The sequence below is a fragment of the Vipera ursinii genome, assembly GCF_947247035.1.
Source record: "Vipera ursinii genome assembly, chromosome: 1".
Lineage (NCBI taxonomy): Eukaryota > Metazoa > Chordata > Lepidosauria > Squamata > Viperidae > Vipera > Vipera ursinii.
Window position 1 is genome coordinate 64,563,547 of NC_139512.1, and position 18,839 is coordinate 64,582,385.

Here is an 18,839-nt window from a genome sequence, read left to right on the forward strand (position 1 = left end):
GTGGCGACTAGGCAAGGGCCCGGTGCTTGAGCGCCGGCCTTCTGCCCGCCGGGCTTTAATTGCTGGAGCCGAGATGGCTCATTCGAACGGGGTCTTGCAGCCGCGAGCCAAGACGGCCGAAGTGACCGCGGAGCAACCGGAGAGCTACCAGCTTCGCCAAGAGAACGAGCTGCAGGTGCTGGAGTCCATCTACGGGCGGGACTTTCAAGACTTGCGTCTTGACCGGCCATGGGAGGTAATACGAAAAGGCTGGCCGGGTTTCCTGCTTGTGGGTGTTGTGCAGACGATGCCTGGTGGTTGCAAATTGGGAATCGCCGCAGAAGCTCATGTAGATTTTGATTTATTGATTTATGCATTAAACGGATTTAAAGATGGCTAGACCTTCCTTTTTTGAGACTGGACGTTTTGGTTGCCTGACCCGCCCCAATCCTTGTTTTCGCCCGTCCTTTCCTAAGGGTTGTCTGCTTGAAATCATTTAATATTTGAAGGCGTATTAACGACCTACACCTTTTGTGCCCACATCCAGGATGCTTATTTTAAAAATGACTGTAATCCACTGAAACACCTATCCCATGAATTAGCATGGAGTTTGAGTCCTATGGCAGCTGTGCCTCATTCTTGTGTATCTGTGGCAGGGATCTGGTTATCCAAGTAGCATGCATCGTTTGTTACAAACCCATCTAGCACTTGCATTGGCTATGTCAATTCGAAGGAAGTAAATTGTAACAGGATGTGCTACCTAAAAATTAACAGCATGGTACAGTATGCTTCAGTAGCATGATTTAATTTCAAGCTATGTACTTATGTATATACACGCAAGAGTTAATTTTAATGGAGACAGCTTGATAGTTAGGGTAACAATTACTAAAACATAATTAGTGCCAAACAGAAAGATGTGGTTTTCTGTCCCTCACTTAAGTCTTCAGTATAACTTTACAGTTTTAATGGCTTTAATGGCTGTAGTAATATTCATGTTACTGTTAGAAACCTCACTGAGATAATCTAAAATGCAATGTGTAATTTTTGTAAAAAAATAAAATGGGATCACTGAGAATTCAGTAAGGATTCATCACAGCCAGAGAAAAAAATGAAGAATTTATACTGTAGAATTTCTCAGTTATGTATTTCTGTGGATTCCTAAAAATATATATTCATTGTACTGTATACATACACCTGTTATTAATTGTTAATAACAAGTCGTATCATTGCAACTACTAACAATTAGAAGGATGAACATGTACACCCAACCCACTACTTATTTACTTTATCCTTTTGTATTCTTAGTTGAAAATTAGAGAGAAAACTCTTAGTTTTGTGGGTTAAACTCACTTAACTCTTTGGCCCGGGCTACTTCTGTAGTTTTAAGGCAGGGGTGTCAAACTGCTGGTCCACAGGCCAGTTGCATCATATGGAGGCCGTGGCCACCCCAGCTCCGGCAATGCAAAAAAAAAGTTGTGATACAGTGCGACACGTGATGCGGCGAATTTGAAACCCGTGTTTTAAGGGGATAAAACTAGGCAACACCTTCCTCTATATTATCTATGTGAACCTCCCTGAAAAAAGTGGATGTTAATGGAATAAATATGTCATCTCCATGCATCAATTATTTAAGATAAATGATAAGAATATATTTTGTGTTCTGGTAGTTACAGGTATAAAAATTATACAACCCTAGTTCTACTCCCTGAATTTAAAAAAATAGCATAAGAAATTGTGTTTAATGTCTTAATACCTTTTAACAGTGTTGCAAAATATTTGGCAGACAGTTTTTTTAACAAGTCAGCTGTCAATAATGGTATGACTTTGTCCAGCCAATGATGTCACCAAATAAATAATTAATTCCACTCCTTCTGCTTTCTTCTCTAGTATTACTCTCTACATGGGGCTGCCCTTGAAGACCATTCGGAGGCTTCAACTGGTGCAGAATGCGGCCGCGCGAGTTGTAATGGGGGTTTCCCGATACTCCCATGTAACACCTCTACTCCGCGAGCTGCATTGGCTTCCGGTTGCCCTCCGGGTGAAATTCAAGTTGCTGGTTATTACCTATAAAGCACTACATGGCCTGGGTCCGGGGTATTTGAGGGAACACCTGCTGCCGGCATCAAACGCCCTTCGCCCAGTGCGCTCCCACAGGGAGGGTCTGCTCAGGGTTCCGCCGGTAAGAGAGTGGGAGCGCCTGCCCTCTGGAACCAGCTGCCGGTGGAGCTGAGGACTGCCCCCGACCTCCGATCATTCCGCCGGGGCCTGAAGACCTGGCTCTTTGAGCTCTCGGGCCCAGGCTGAGGAGAAAATTATTTTAATTGGGGTTTTTAATAGTACAGGGTTGATTTAATATTTTTTAACTTGGTTTTTAACTTTTGTATGTTTGATTTTTAACTCCCTGTAAACCGCCCTGAGTCCTCAGGGAAAGGGCGGTATATAAATGCAAATAATAATAATAATAATTAATTGAGATTAATTAACTTTAGATTTTACATAGCCCAGGGCTAAGCTTAGAGAAATTTAATGGCAGAGTAAGATTATCTACAACACGATGACTTTTTTTTCCTAGTGTGCCTTTATTTCATTTTCCTTCCTTTTCTTTCTTGAATTTGAGACACATGAGTATCAGATTATTTCTTAATATGACTGTTTATCAAAATGAGCAATGAAAGGGAATACTTTTTTCTTTTCCCAAGTGCTGCTGCTGTTTTTTAAATGTGTTGTGAAAACCATCAACAACTTACTTACAATAAGTAATTATGTTTTACTTAAACATAATTAGCAAGGTTATTACTTCCCCAAAGACTATGCTTTTCCCCAAGACATTTATATATGACACTTGATAAATGTTTACTTATTCAAAGCTCATTCACACATTATTTAGTTTATAATTTCCCTTGAGAACAAATTCCACTTATCAGAAAAATAAAAACTTTGAATCCATTCTTGTGGGTCAGATAGAAAGTTTTTGAGGATTTGTTGAGCCCAGTTTCTTACTAACATTCATAATTTTTTTTAAAAAATGTTGCAGATACGACAGTCTCCTGAAATCAATCTAGTCTTGAGACCTCAGGGATTAACTGGTGACCATGAAGTCTATGCCAAAGTTGATTTACGGGTCAAATGTCCTCAAACCTATCCCGATATGTGAGTAAAAAAAATTCCATGTTTTCTAAATTTTAAAAAAGAAAACAAAATTTTCTGAAAAATAGCATAACAGATATGGATGAGTGAAAGGATACTTAATTGAGGAACCATGCACTGGGATGGGAAGCAGACTGAATCAGGGCAAAGGCTGTGTGTCTTTCCGATAATTTGGAACACTGCCCTTGCTCATTGTTCACGTAGACAATTGGCCTTGATGGGCTTGGAGTCCAAAACATTTAGACAAACCAAATGTCTTCTATCTGAAAATTGCCTTTGTTGTATGCATGCAATGTGTATTAATAGCTCAGAGTACCTTTTATCAAGTTAAGCCATCTACAATCCAAATAAGAGAAAGTTTTCACTTCAATTATTCCCAAGGGGTCCTCTCCCTCTGGGGAAGGAAAAAACTTTATACATTAACCACCTCAGCCAGCCCTACTCACCAGCAGGCATCCACATTATCCTTCCCTCATTATCTACTGCCGTTAACAGATTATAGATTTTGGCCTAATTCCAAAGTGGCCAATTGAAATGGGCATGAAGACAGCAGTACATTTCTCCTTATATCACACAACCTACAAGTTTCTTGAAAATATAGTTGAAAATCACAATCAGTTGATTGCAGCTAATAGGCACAACTTTGTGAATACAATTGATGTAATGATCCTTGAAATTTCAGTTATAGGACTAATAGGTCCTGGATTCTGGATGCATTCTTTAAGTTAGCCTATTTCAGATACCTTAATACACAAATTGTTGCCTTATGATAAACCATTTCCCCTGGTTGAAAGTTAGAAACAGACAAACAGAGTTTTTGTAATATATGGGTAGATGCTCTAATGGCTTTCAAAATGCTAAACATTGTGTGCCAATTTGCCTGTAAGAACATCTGCATTTATATGACTCTGCCTGGGACTTCTGGCTTAAAAAACCTGCAAGGCAACTTTAAAAATATTTACTGGTAAAACTCAACAACTGTGCTTTCTCAATGTTGCTTGATATTTTTAGGACTCAAGAAATGGTTGATTTTAGAAACTATTTATCTAGACTTTGTTGATTTAAAATTATTTTTTAAATATTTTATATTAATAGCTGTTTAATTTGTGTGCATGTTCTTTTGAAATGTATAAATACATTTTTCTAATTTTTTATTACAGTTATGTTCTCTTGTGTTTAGGAAAGGACATTGCAATAAAAGGTGGCCTATTTTTTAAATATCTCAATATGTTTTTATGATTTTTTGGAAAATAGTGCTGTGGTATAATATGGATAACACCTCGTAAAACTCCTGTTCTAGTGATTTCTTTTTCTTCCCTCTAGTGTTCCAGAAATCGAACTTAAAAATGTGAAAGGCTTATCAAATGAAAATATAAACTTGTTAAAATCCAAACTAGAGGTATTAGCAAAAGAGCGTTGTGGAGAGGTAAGTGTTGAGTGACATTGTTGATATAATATTTGAGGTTTCAAAAGAATATGGCAAATTGTTTGTGTGTGCACATGTGTATTTTGTGAATGTGATCATCAATTTTGAGCAAAAATAGATTCCCCCCCCTGTAATTTCTATTAGCTGAAAAGATTGTATCAGAAGCATTCATAATATATGTCACAGATTATATACTGGAGTTCCTTCACGCCATGTGTACTAACACGTTTATCTTTACTCTTTAAGCAATCTGAAGATCAGTTCTGCTTCTAATAGCTACTTCTGTAATACTGTGATCTTCAGACCTTTCCATTTCTTTCTGTAAATCATTACCAGATGTGTGTATTCTTGCTAGAATGCCCCTTTTAGTGCTGTGTATTTTATTTTTATTTACTGATTTATTTATTGCACTTCTGTGCTGCTATAATAATAATAATAAAAAATCCTCTCAGTGGTCTTCAGTAAATGAAAATACAAAGAAACATACCATTTCAATACTATGATAATACACAAAATCATAATGAAATGAAGATCCATAAAATAAAGGTAAAAATAGATGAGCGCAGGTATCAAACCCATTGCAGCAAAAGCAGCCCTATAGTTGAAAAAGCTTTACATAAAAGTTCTGTTTTAACAGCTCCGGGGAATGAAGTTAGTATAGGAGCCAACCTATGGAAGGAGGCGTTTTATCATTATTAATTAGTTTATACATTACTTTTTTATATTTCCCTGTATTACTTTTTATCATGCTTGATTAGAGGGTTTTAAAAATCTTTGTGAGTTTTCATTATTTAGAAGGGATAGCTATATGAGTGTTTATTATAAAGTTGTCACAGAACATTAACAGGGGCTCATTAGAGTTGGCAGTGTATTAATGCTGAGAGAGATACTAATGTCTAGCTACCTTTAGTAAGTTCAATGAGGTAAATTTAATGGGCACGTGCACAGACACACAAACCACCAAAGCTTTAGGTTACACAGAAAGTTGGGGGGGGGGAAATCCCAGAAGAAGCAGTGGTGCATCACATAAATAGTGTTTCCCCAAATATACAAATATATGTCTGTGAAGTCACCAGAAACTAGGCTTGTCTTGGAAGAAAACATCACATTAGTGATGAGGGCAAGCCTTCTCTTTAAGAATAAAGAATTCTTTAGAATTAAGGATTGCTGCATGGACTGCCTTTTAGCACTACATGCTATTATTACCTGCCCCTCTTTATCAGGGGAGAATATAACTTTTACGCTCCTAGTGAGACTTAATTGCAGCGACGTGATGTCATCTTTGCCTTAAATGATTGCTTTCCAGTGTTACTTATTTGTTACTATGTGTTTTAAAGTAATTTACTACTTCTTTTATCTGAATAGTTCCTGTTTCTCAAACTAGAAAATCCTGTTCTATTGTTTGATGGAGTTTACATATTATATATGATTTTCCAGTAACAGTGTGCCCAATAAAGTAGAACAGAAATGTGTGTGTTTATGTGCCTTTGAGTCACTGTTGATTCCTGGACATAGTCCCTTCAGTTTTCTTGGCAAGATTTTGGAAGTCCTTTGCCATTGCCTTTTTCCTAGGGTTGAGAGAGAATGACTGGCCCAAGGTCACCCAGCTGGCTTGTGCCTAAGACTGAACTCATTTGGTTCCATAATCACTATTTCCAACTTGGCTCTAGAGTAGAAATAGATATGAATAAATGGAGTGATTAGCCTCCCCCTTTTTTGCAGCCAATTAAATATAACAAAATTCCATTGTCAATTTCCGAAGTTTCAAATGCAGTTTAGGTTTGAGAAGAATGAAGCCTACATTTCTATAGCAATTATGACTGTAGAGGCATTAATTTTGAACTTGGTATATTTTGATTATCTATTCAAAGCAGAAATGATATATTTAGAAGGATATGAATGTGCAATCATATTTTATCAAGGTGAACTGGAGAGTTAAATTGAGACAGATCAATACAAAGTTCTTTTTTTACTGTTATGATTATTGTTAAGTGTAAGTGTTAAAAATGATTGATATCATCTTTAAATGAATAATGTTATTGGTGTCCACATGTATTTCCTAGATACTGTCAGATGCAGATTGCTAATGACTTTTCAATATGTATATATAGTTTCATCTGAATCACTGCTGAAAAATTATGCACTATGCCTTACCACCAAGGTATGCATTCACTAGAAACTCTTATAATAGTCATTGAGTGAGATGGGACAGGAGCTTCTAAAGTTAAGTTGAGTTGAGTTTTATGCTGGTTTAGTTATTTAGCTAAAAAGAAAAAAATCAGTTGTGTTTCATTGAAGGATGTGCTGCTGTGTATATATAAGTGCAACCAGTGCAAGCATTTGAATAGTTTTGTCTTTCATTCCTAGGTGATGATATTTGAGCTGGCAGAATACATACAGTCATTTCTTAGTGATTACAATAAACCCCCTTCAAAATCTTTCCATGAAGAAATGCTAAAGAATCAACAAAAGGAGCAAGAAAGACTAGCCAAGGAAGAACAACAACGAATTCAAGACCTAAAGAAAAAAGAAGAACAGATGGTGAGAACATTGTCATATTTCTATCCTCACCATCTTATCCCTTTAATTTCTGTTCATCTCAGCAGAAAAAAAGACCATGCCTACAATCTGTATTACTCATCTATATGAGTAATACTAATATATTTTATAGTACTCTTGCAAAGGACGAAGAACTGTACAAATCAATCAACCAGTCAATCTGTCTGTCCAATAGATAAGAATATATGTGGTTCAAGGTTGAACTATGGAGTCCTTGATGCTCTCTGAGCTTGGTTGTTTGCTTGCAGATGTTTTATTATCTAACTAGGTAACATCATTAATGCTAATGAATGTGGAATTTGCTTCCTGTTTATATAGTACAGGGGTGTCAAACTCAATTTCATTGAGGGCCGCATCAGCATTGCAGTTGCCCTCAGGGGGCCGGGTGGGTGTGGCCTGGGTGGGTGTGGCCTACTGGGTGGGTGTGGCTAGAGTGCGTATGGCCTACTGGGTGGGCGTGGCCAGCTCTACATCGTTCACATCAAGGGTGCCTATGGGGGCCTGGGCAGGAGTGGGACAGATCTGAGGGTCTCTGGCAGGAGGAGGGTCTCTGGGCCAGGGCCAAGACAGTGGGGGCCATTCCCTCACTGTTTCCAGGATGACTTCGCGGGCCGCATGAAACCACTTAGTGGGCTGGATCTGGCCCCCGGGCCTTGTGTTTGACATGTCTGATATAGTAGCTTGCCCTGCCAATATTGATGAGGGCGTGGTTTCCTCCTTGGTAATTCCTTGATTACTGTATTGTTTTTTGCTTGATTGTTTGGTGTTAATCTTCTAAACTCTTGCTTAGTAAAATAAGATACTATTCTATGGCATATCAATGAATGTATTTCAGCAACGTGAAATTCTTGATGAAATTCAGAAAAGAGAGGAAGAAAAGAGAGAAGAAAGAAGAAGGAAGGAAATAGCAAAACAGGTATTATAAAAATATCTCTGTATTGCCAAAGAATAAGAAATATGCATATCAGCCACTTTTTTCTTCTCTAGAATTCTTTATGAATTGCTTCAAAATGTCTTGATTCAGGTTTGGAGACTGCAGGCCATAAACCTCATCAGTATTCTTCAGAAATTTTGTAGGCAGACCTCTCTTTGCTTATGCCCTGCCAAGGTTTTTGTGAAGCTATTCATTCTCCCAAATTGAAAACATCTCCCAAAGAATTTTAAAATTGGATAGGAGAATGGGAATTTCTCTCATGATTTGTTTAGGAGTAAGGTGACTCTGGAATTCCGAGCATTGAAGTCCACACATCTAAGTTGCCAAGTTTGAAAAAACACTGATCTAGATTCTCTGTGGACTTGGGAGTCACAGACTTATTTGCTGCTCATCTCTCTCTGAGATAGCACGGGAATAAGCAGAGGGGAATAAAAGGGATTGAGGATAGCAAGAGAAGATTGGTGTAGTATTCTTACCATAAATTTATATATTCCAAACATAGAATGGTGGGTTTTACCAATGCAGATTCTGTATTCCTCCCCTTTTCTAAAAGCTACAAATATGTTTGACCTAGATTACCCCAATGTTTACATTTGGACTTGTACTCAATAGAGATTTGCATGCAAAAGCACCATATAATAAATATCTCTGCCTGTTGCAAGCTGACGCTGTCAAAACTGACTTTTTGAATAGCAAGGACAATAATTTTTGGTTAAGAAGGAACTTATGATCCTTAAAGCCCTCCCTCGAAGGGAGCGCCAGTCAGGAGCCCATCTGCAATAGTCCTCGACTTATGACTTGTTTTACGACTATTATGAGAGCCACAGAATGGGTGATTTATGGCCTGTAAAGCATTCTCAGCCATCGTAAATATACTACCCCCCCATCACATGACTGCATGTTGGGTGGGTCAGCTTTACAACTGGTCAGGGCATTCTGTGGTCACTTGAATGCAATTTTTTGTTTGTTTCTGGCAAAAAAATACCCATTCAAATGAATGGACTAGCTTAATGACCACAGCATTCACTTAATAACCACTGCAAAAAAGGCCCCAAAATTACTTCCTCTCATTTGAGTGTCTCAAATTATGATCGTAATGATTTACGACCAGATTCCTGGCCCCAATTCTGGTTACAAGTGCAGGACTTGTAGTTACTTAAAAGATTTTGGTGCACTAATGTGATTCACTTTCCCCGCCTATCTTTCCAGGAACGCTTGGCTAACGCCACTCTGATAAAGCAGGATCCTTCTATTGTTCAAGATGTTGCAGGGAGCAAAACGACTGTCAGCATAACAATTGGTGCAACAGATCACGTAGGGAATAATAAATATCGTGCAAATTCCACAGGACGTTCAAAGTATGTATTTTATCACAAGGGGATAAGATATTTTAAGAGAATTAATTGCTTTCACTCATGAAACTTCTCGGTTTTTGTAGATGTTCATGTCGTTAGAATGGTATACAAATGGTAGGAAAATTAACAAAAAGAACAAAATAATGAATACTGCATGCATTTCAATTACAAAAATAATAACATTTGTAAGGTTGGACAAATATTTGTTTTCCATCTGTCTTCGTTTGATTAAGTATTCTATTGCAGGAGACTTAGACATCTTAGAAATTTGCTTATACCATTATATATGTTTAATTTTCCACTTCGATAAGTTAGGTAAATATAGTAAACTTTGATTTTTCTGTCCCCCTATAGTGGACTTTGGATGCAACAAAAAAAAATCTAATTTTAGACAGTAGCATCAAACAATAGACTGGTCCATTATTTGGCAAATCAGTTTGAACAACATTCATATTTTATGCAAAAGCTATATATAGTTAACTTTTAGTTCATTATGTAAAGTTATGTAGAGTTCATAGATGTTCAGCTATAATAGACTCCTGCTCTTCACAGGAAGTCCATGAAGCTGAGGGTGTACTATATAAATTGAATTGTATGGTATAATCGGAACATATATAAAAATTCTTGCTTGGTTATCTTTTTGTTTGAAAATGATATACATTTTCTAAAGAACATGATAACGACTTGCTTTCTGCTGTTGCAAATGAACAGTTCTGTTTTATAATAGTTTAACTGAAATTATAAATGAACCAAGTTCTGTGGAAATACATTAATTTGCCATTAGTACCACACACTTAAACTAATATTCTGGTCGTCATCTCAGTGAATTGAATGACTGTTACATATATAAAGAGGGGGGGATGGGACACCTAAGCATGTGTGTGTGTGTGTGTGTGTGTGTTTGTGTGTTTGTGTGTATGTGTAATGTGTTTTGCAAAGAAAATAATATTGATGTTGGCTGTATAGGAGAGAGCGTCAGTACTCTAGCTGCAGCAATGAAGAATCTCAAGGAATGTGTGAAATTCTGAATTTTCATAGCAGTGCAAATGGTCAGCTTAAAGTGCACAAAGGAAAATGTATAGGTAAGTTGAACATAAACATATTAGAAATGCAAAAATATATTGTGTGTTTGTCCATTTGATTCAAGATAAAAACATCCTATATGTACTTTGAGAAAGAGAAAAGCTACCCCCCCTTTTTGTGATCCGGTGTTTATTTGACAGTTCAAAGGATCCAATCTATTCAGTTTTTATCTTTAAGCATTGTTAAATGTTAGAAAAGGTAAACCTGCCAAATATTACATTCTTTCCAGTTCTGACATTGTGCTTTTACCATTGTTTGCATCAAATTAGGCCAAAAAAGCTATGATTTTTCCCCACCAAATGGAATCTCTGTTGGGCATGGAATCTCTGATATTAGATGCCTCTGCAAGTAAAGCCCCAGCGTGTCGCTAAGGCTGCGCTGGTCATTCTGCTGAAGCAACAAGCCACTTATGAAGTTGAATAATAATATGATGGCTTTTATGGTAGCAACATTTGTGAAAATGATTGTCTGTCTATCATGTATTGTGGTCTGTTTGAGCAATTGTAAATAGTAACATTTTTTTTATTTCCCCTTCCATATGAGAGATGATCAAAATGCCCCAGGTTAAGTCCACCAAAATTGTTGACAGTTTTTTTTAATTAATTTTGAATGCAACCCTACCTCACCCCAGTGTGTCTAAAACAATAGCAACAAAAGGACATACCAAATGGAACTAATATTTAATTTATTATGAACCTGGGATCTATAGGAATATCTGCATTGATAACTGATATCTTAATCTACCTTTATCTAAAGGCAAAGATGAACAACTTGGTAAATCAATCTACAATGCTTTAGATATCTGTTCTGGCAACTTTGTCCAAGTGAATGAATGGGTGCTTCAGTGGCAAAAGAAAATGGGAAAATTTCTCACAACTCAAGAAAAGGAAAAAGTTGAAAAGTGTAAAAAACAGGTAATCATTCTTTTGTGTGTATTTTATTTAGTCTTTAAATTAGTGGCCCCTTTTATTATTGCTACCTGAAAATTATAACTGAACATCAAGCATCCGAGATGTGCTGTATAACAAAAAACTGAATTAATATCAGTAATGCATTTGAAAATCTTCCTGGGTACTTTGGAACAGAACATACAGTACATACAGTTGCAAGAAAAAGTATGTGAACCCTTTGGGATTACGTGGAGTTTTGCATGAATTGGCCATAAAATGCGCTCTAAATGTCATGTAAGTCACAACAATAGAAAAGCACAGTCTGCTTAAAATAATACTACACAAACATTAGCTGTTGTCATGTTTGAATTGAACATAAGATGGAAACATTCACAGTGCAGGGTGGAAAAAGTATGTGAACCCCTAGCCTAATGACTTCTCCAAGAGCTAATTGGAGCCAGGAGTGAGCCAACCTTGACTCCAATCAGTGTGATGATATTGGATGTGTTGCTGACAGCTGTCCTGCCCTTTAAAAACACACACCTGTTTTGGGTTTACTGGTCTCAAGAAGCACTGTCTGATGTGAACCATGCCTCTCAGAAAAGAGCTCTCAGAAGACCTACGATCAAGAATTGTTGACTTGCATGAAGCTGGAAAGGGTTACAAAAGTATCTCCAAAAGCCTTGATGTTCATGTGTCCACGGTAAGACAGACTGTCTACAAATAGAGAAAGTTTAGCACTGTTGCTACTCTCCCTAGGCGTGGTCGTCCTGTAAAAATGACTGCAAGAGCACAGCGCATAATGCTTAATGAGGTAAAGAAGAATCCTAGAGTGTCAGCTAAAGACCTACAGAAATCTTTGGCACATGCTAACATTTTTGTTGACACATCTACAATAAGGAAAACATTAAACAAGAATGGAGTACATGGGAGGACACCATGGAGGAAGCCATTGCTGTCCAAAAAAAATATTGCAGCACGTTTGAAGTTTGCAAAAGAGCACCTGGATGTTCCACAGCACTACTGGCAAAATATACTGTGGACAGATGAAACCAAAATTGAGTTGTTTGGGAAAAACACACAACACTATGTGTGGAGAAAAAAAGGCACAGCACACCAACATCAAAACCTCATCCCCACTGTAAAACATGGCAGAGGGAGCATCATGGTTTGGGGCTGCTTTGCTGCCTCAGGGCCTGGACGGATTGTTGTCATTGATGGGAAAATGAATTCCAGAGTTTATCAGGACATTTTGCAGGAAAATGTACGACCATCTGTCCGCCAACTGAAGCTCCGCAGAGGATGGGTGATGCAACAGGACAATGACCCAAAGCATACAAGAAATTCAACAAAACAATGGCTTCAACAGAACAGAATACGCCTTCTGGAGTGGCCCAGTCAGAGTCCTGACCTCAACCCGATTGAAATGCTGTGGCATGACCTTAAGAGAACGATTCACACCAGACATCCCAAGAATATTGCTACCGTATTTTCCGGCGTATAAGACGACTTTTGAACCCCTGAAAATCTTCTCAAAAGTTGGGGGGTCGTCTTATACGCCGGGTCGTCTTATACGCCGGAAAAAAAAATCAGTCGAGCGTACTTTCTTGCAAAGCCGGGCCGCCCCGTGCAACCGAGCTATCTCCGGCACGGCTCCGGGACACGGCTGGGCAGGAGCGTCGGGCGGCTCTCCCCACGCGAAGCTTTGCAGGTAACTCGCGGGCTAGGGAGCGGCGCCCTCTGCACGCCCGCGGACACGGAGCCGCGGTGCAGAGGCGCTTTTTCCCTTTCCCTTCATGGGGGGGTGTGCGCCTCTCCAGGGACTGCTGGGTGGGCCGTGTGAAGCCGAGTGGCGCTTCCCGCGCGAGTGGCTCGGCAGAGGCGCTGGGAGAGGCCGGGGAGCGAGGCGGGCTGGCGGACAAAGGCGAGAGGGGTGTGCCTGTGCTGAAGGTTCTCCCGGAGCCTGGCCTGGGGCGGCGCCCCCTGGGCCTGCTTTCCCCCTCTGGCCCCGCCCCGTGCCTGCCGCTCTTCTCGGCCTGGCTTGGGGCTGCGGCTGCCGGCCCCTTGTTCCGGGAAGCCCCGCGAGGAACCATGTGGCTTTTTGCAGTTCTGAAGGTATAGGCTTAGCTTCCTGTTTGGCGGGGCCTTCCAGCAGCTGCAACATTCGAGCAAACTCGCATGGGGCAAAGAGGGAAGGAAGGAGACTTGGGGAGCCTAACTTTTGGGGACCAGCAACTTGGGAAAGCTGTAGCCTCAGGCTTCCTTCCGGACCCACCTGTCACCAGCACTGCTCTTCCCCCCGTGGGGATGCGCTTCCGCCGGGCGTTGCTGGCCGAGACGAGCCAGCAGGCAGCCGCCGTGAGCGCGGTGCTGAGGGGCAGCGGCAGGACGGCCTGGCCCAGCGCCTGCAGGACGGCCAGCAGCCCCACGCGCACGCGCAGCAGCAGCCACCGGCTCAGCAACAGGTCGGAGCGCAGGAGCCGCACCGCCAGGCTGCCCAGGAAAAGCAGCCACACTGAGAGGCTGCACGCCCAGGCCAGCTCCATGAGGGGCAGGGCGGGAAGAGGGACTGGGAGCCCAGGCCGAGCGCGCCTCGGCCGACAGTGAGAGGGAAGCGGCACGTGAGTTCTAAAAAAGAGGCTGCGGGCGGAGCTGCCCCGCCCTGCACCGAATGGGAGAAGTTCAAGGCCTGGGGGGGAAGCAGGAGGGGCATAAGTGAAAGACATTGGATTTAGCAAGGTTAACATAGATTTCCAGTACTAATCTGTAAGCATTTGAACACAGCATGGCTATTCTGTGTTATATTAATCATTAGGATTTTGCATGCTTTGAAAATGATTCAAAAGTAGTGTTTTGCACTCATGCAAATATGTGAGCATGCTATCTCTCTGTGATTCATTAGAGTAGTCTGTTTGTCTTCTGGCTTCCAGGTGAGTATGCTTCAAGGAATCAGTTCATTAATTCAACCCTTTCAAAGATGCCATACTTGCTTTCTCTGAATAATTTTGGTAGCTTGCACTGCCCTAAAGGTCATCCCCATAATTCTTTCTTTCCATGATTCGGATATTAATGAAACTTCCTGTGCAAAAACAGAAAAAATAGGTTGTACACATGATTAAAAGCTTACAAATGTCTTTTATCTAGCTTCCTCAGTTGAATCAATGGAGTTCAGTTGACCTGTTCAGTGCCTTGTACGGAAAATATCTTGAGTGATCATATTCCTTCCATAATTCAATACTAATTGAAATGTTTGTTTCCTTTTAACAGATACAGGGAGCAGAAACAGAATTCAGTTCTCTGATGAAATTAAGCCATCCTAACATAGTTCGTTACCTATCTATGACCTTTAAAGAGCACAGTGACTCAATTGTAGTACACATATTGGTGGAACACATCAATGGATCTAACCTTTCCGTGTATTTGGACAGAGAGATCCCGCTTCCCATTGATCAGTTGCGCCATTATGCAACTCAGCTTTTGTCAGCTCTTGACTATTTACATAGTAATTCAGTAGTCCACAAAGTTTTGAGTGCATCCAGCATTCTGGTAGATACTGAAGGAAACATCAAGATGACTGATTACAGTATTTCCAAACGTTTGGCAGAAATCTGTAAGGAGGATGTTTTTGAGCAAACCAAAGTCCGATTTAGTGAGGACGCCTTGCCCAACAAACCAGGGAAAAAAGGAGATATATGGAGATTGGGTTTGATGTTGCTTGCTCTCAGCCAAGGATGGCTAACCAACGAATATCCAGTCACAATTCCAAGTGATTTGCCTGATGATTTTGAAGATTTTTTGAAAAAGTATGTAAATAGCCCGTAATGTTTAACTATTATTGAATATACATAATCATAATTTAGGATATAGGTGGGAATTTTAACAATAATTTAATAATAATTGCTCTTCGTGATTTCATCATGATTCAAGGATTAAAAACCAAGATAATTATTTAGATGTGCAAGTAGAATGTATGCATCCAGGAATATGAGGTTATTGGGGGTTTTTGTTTTAAGTTTTTCCCTATTAGCTGAAGACAATAAAAAGCATGCATCATTCTAAAATCAAACGTTGGTACATAATTAAAAGTAATATACACCTTTTATTGATTTTATAATGCTGTGTTAGCTCACTTGGGATGGGTGGATTGTTGTTAGTTTTGGTTCTACACTTAAATTTTTTCATCTGGATTTTTCTTCTTTTTTTTACTGTTTAGTTACGTATCTAATTTCCTTTGCTTACATTTCTTTGTTGTTGTTGTTGTTGTTAGTTGCGAAGTCGTGTCCGACCCATCGCGACCCTATGGACAATGTTCCTCCAGGCTTTCCTGTCCTCTACCATCTTCTGGCGTCCATTTAAGCTCACGCCTACTGCTTCAGTGACTCCATCCAGCCACCTCATTCTCTGTCGTCCCCTTCTTCTATTGCCCTCAATCTTTCCCAGCATTAGGCTCTTCTCCAGTGAGTCCTTCCTCCTCATTAGGTGGCCAAAGTATTTGAGTTTTAGCTTCAGGATCTGGCCTTCTAAAGAGCAGTCAGGGTTGATCTCCTCTAGGACTGACCGGTTTGATCGCCTTGCAGTCCAAGGGACTCGCAGGAGTCTTCTCCAGCACCAGAGTTCAAAGGCCTCAATTCTTTTGCGCTCAGCCTTTCTTATGGTCCAACTTTCACTGCCATACATTGCAACTGGGAAGACCATAGCCTTGACTATACGCACTTTTGTTGACAGGGTGATGTCTCTGCTTTTTAGTGTGCTGTCTAGATTTGCCATGGCTTTCCTCCCGAGGAGCAAGCGTCTTTTAATTTCTTGACTACAGTCCCCATCTGCAGTGATCTTGGAGCCCAGGAAAATAAAATCTGTCACTACCTCCATTTCTTCCCCATCTATTTGCCAGGAATTGAGAGGGCCGGATGCCATGATCTTGGTTTTCTTAATGTTTAGTTTCAACCCAACTTTTGCACTCTCCTTCTTCACTCGCAACAAGAGACTCTTCAGTTCCTCTTCACTTTCTGCCATTAGAGTGGTATCATCTGCATATCTTAGGTTGTTGATATTTCTTCCAGCAATCTTAATTCCAACTTTTGATTCATCTAGCCCTGCCTTTCTCATGATGTGCTCTGCATATAAGTTAAATAGGCAAGGCGACAGTATACAGCCTTGCCGGACTCCTTTCCCAATTTTGAACCAATCAGTGGTTCCGTGTCCAGTTCTCACTGTTGCTTCTTGGCCCGCATATAGGTTTCTCAAGAGACAAATAAGATGTTCTGGTACTCCCATCTCTTTAAGAACTTGCCACAGTTTGTTATGATCCACACAATCAAAGGCTTTAGCATAGTCAATGAAGCAGAAGTAGATGTTTTTCTGGAACTCTCTAGCTTTCTCCATGATCCAGCGTATGTTGGCTATTTGATCTCTAGTTCCTCTGCCTCTTCGAAATCCTGCCTGTACTTCTGGTAGTTCTCTATCCACATACTGCTGGAGTCTAGCTTGTAGGATTTTAAGCATAACTTTACTAGCATGAGAAATGAGTGCAATGGTGCGATAGTTTGAACATTCTTTGGCACTGCCTTTCTTTGGAATTGGAATGTAAACTGATCTTTTCCAATCCTGTGGCCACTGTTGAGTTTTCCAAATTTGCTGGCAAATTGAGTGTAGCACTTTTACTGCATCGTCTTTTAAGATTTTGAATAGCTCAGCTGGAATACTGTCACCTCCACTAGCTTTGTTGTTGCTCAGCTTTTCTAAGGCCCACTTCACTTCACATTCTAGGATGTCTGGCTCGAGGTCAGTGACCTCATTGTGATTATCAGGGACATTAAGCTCATTCTTGTATAGTTCTTCTGTGTAATTTTGCCATCTCTTCTTAATCTCTTCTGCCTCTGTTAGGTCCCTGCCATTTTGGTCCTTTATCATGCCCATTTTTGCATTGAACGTTCCCTTCATCTCCCCAATTTTCTTGAAAAGATCTCTGGTCCTCCCTATTCTATTGTTTTCTTCTATTTCTTTGCACTGTTCATTTAAGAAGGCATTCTTATCTCTTCTAGCTATTCTCTGGAATTCTGCATTCAATTGGGCGTATCTTTCTTTTTCTCTCTTGCCTTTTGCTTCCCTCCTTTCCTCAGCTATTTGCATTTCTTTATAAGAGTTTATGTTGGATAATTTCTCCCCTATTTTTTCCCTTTTCTTTTGGAGATATAAGTTGTGCATATGTGCTTCTATACTTTGAGTTGTAGCCGAACATAATATTTCTGTTACTTTTGTGGGACATAAAAGGCCTCAGGCCCAGAGGAAGTAGACTCTTACGAAATAGAACAATGTAAATCCTAAACTTTTATGGCTGTACTAAGGATTTTAAGAAATACTTCACAGATGTTTTGCATGCTTATATTTACTTTGACTGTGGATCAGATAATTATGAGTGGGGGTTTTAATCAAGTTTTAAGTCCTTTATTAGATCAGAAGACTAACCACTAATTTTTTTGTAGATAAAAAATATTGCAAACATATGCTTCGGTATAATTTGGAGGATATAGTGCAGCTTTTAAATCCTTTGTGATAATACACTATTTTAGTTGGATGTAAGAGGGTTTTTGGTTTAGACTGTGCTTTGGTATCTTAAACTTTACTTAAATAGATTAATACATTTAATATTGGTAATTAAGATCACATCCCAACTACTAGAATAAATAGTGATCCTTTTTTCCTGCATGGTATTTATCAGCTATATCTGATTATTTTAATGTTTCATATTATTGCTGTTATTAATTGATAAGCCACATAAAGTTGCCACTAAGTTGAGATGCATGATATAGAAAGTTTAATAAATAAATATCAGGATCAGCCTGTAAATTCATAGCAATCAATGTATGTTGTGGATTATATGTAATTTCTGTCAATTTCCTCATATCCTTTACATTCTGCTCTGGAAGGAGAATTATTTTATCTGTATTTATACAGAAAACTACTGTATACCTGGGATTTTTGAAATGCTGAAATGTGATTTGGACAATATCTGAATAAAGTTACATGATTTGGCATTATTATCTAACTTTATTATTTTAGGATGTTGCTACCTAATTGTTCTTGTGATAAATTGCGTATTTCTGTATTAAGAGACATTGATTAAGGAAAACATTTCACTTCTTACTTAGCCATTTTTCCCAGAAAGATCTGAGATTCTTGTCTCTCAAGATTTCAACCCTTAAAGAGCACAAGGCTATAAAAGGCTATATGAGTAGTCCTCAACTTATGGCCACAATTGAGCCCAAGGTTTCTGTTGTTAAGTGAGACATTTTGTTGAGTTTTGCCCAAATTGACCACGTTTCTTGCCATGGTTGTTAAGTGAATCCCTGCAGTTATTAAGTTAGTAACCCCGTTGTTAAGTGAATCTGGCTTCCCCATTGACTTTGCTTTTCAGAAAGTTGTAAAAGGCGATCACATGACCCTGGGACACAGCAACCCTCATAAAT

General features: G+C 39.5%; 1 protein-coding gene across 4 annotated transcripts in view; it reads left to right on the forward strand.

The window, feature by feature from the left end:
- Nucleotides 1-18,839, forward strand: part of EIF2AK4 (eukaryotic translation initiation factor 2 alpha kinase 4) — a 56,349-nt gene continuing 37,510 nt past the window's right edge. For all 4 annotated transcript variants that reach the window (XR_014490828.1, XM_083349402.1, XM_083349403.1 and 1 more), the window contains exons 1-9: nt 1-235; nt 3,014-3,129; nt 4,450-4,552; nt 6,920-7,093; nt 7,947-8,027; nt 9,255-9,403; nt 10,367-10,482; nt 11,240-11,397; nt 14,641-15,176. Coding sequence is in view for 3 of the 4 variants with exons in the window: in XM_083349402.1 (XP_083205528.1) it covers nt 74-235; nt 3,014-3,129; nt 4,450-4,552; nt 6,920-7,093; nt 7,947-8,027; nt 9,255-9,403; nt 10,367-10,482; nt 11,240-11,397; nt 14,641-15,176 (1,595 nt within the window). In the remaining variant the exon portion in view is untranslated. The remainder of the gene's footprint in view (nt 236-3,013; nt 3,130-4,449; nt 4,553-6,919; nt 7,094-7,946; nt 8,028-9,254; nt 9,404-10,366; nt 10,483-11,239; nt 11,398-14,640; nt 15,177-18,839) is intronic.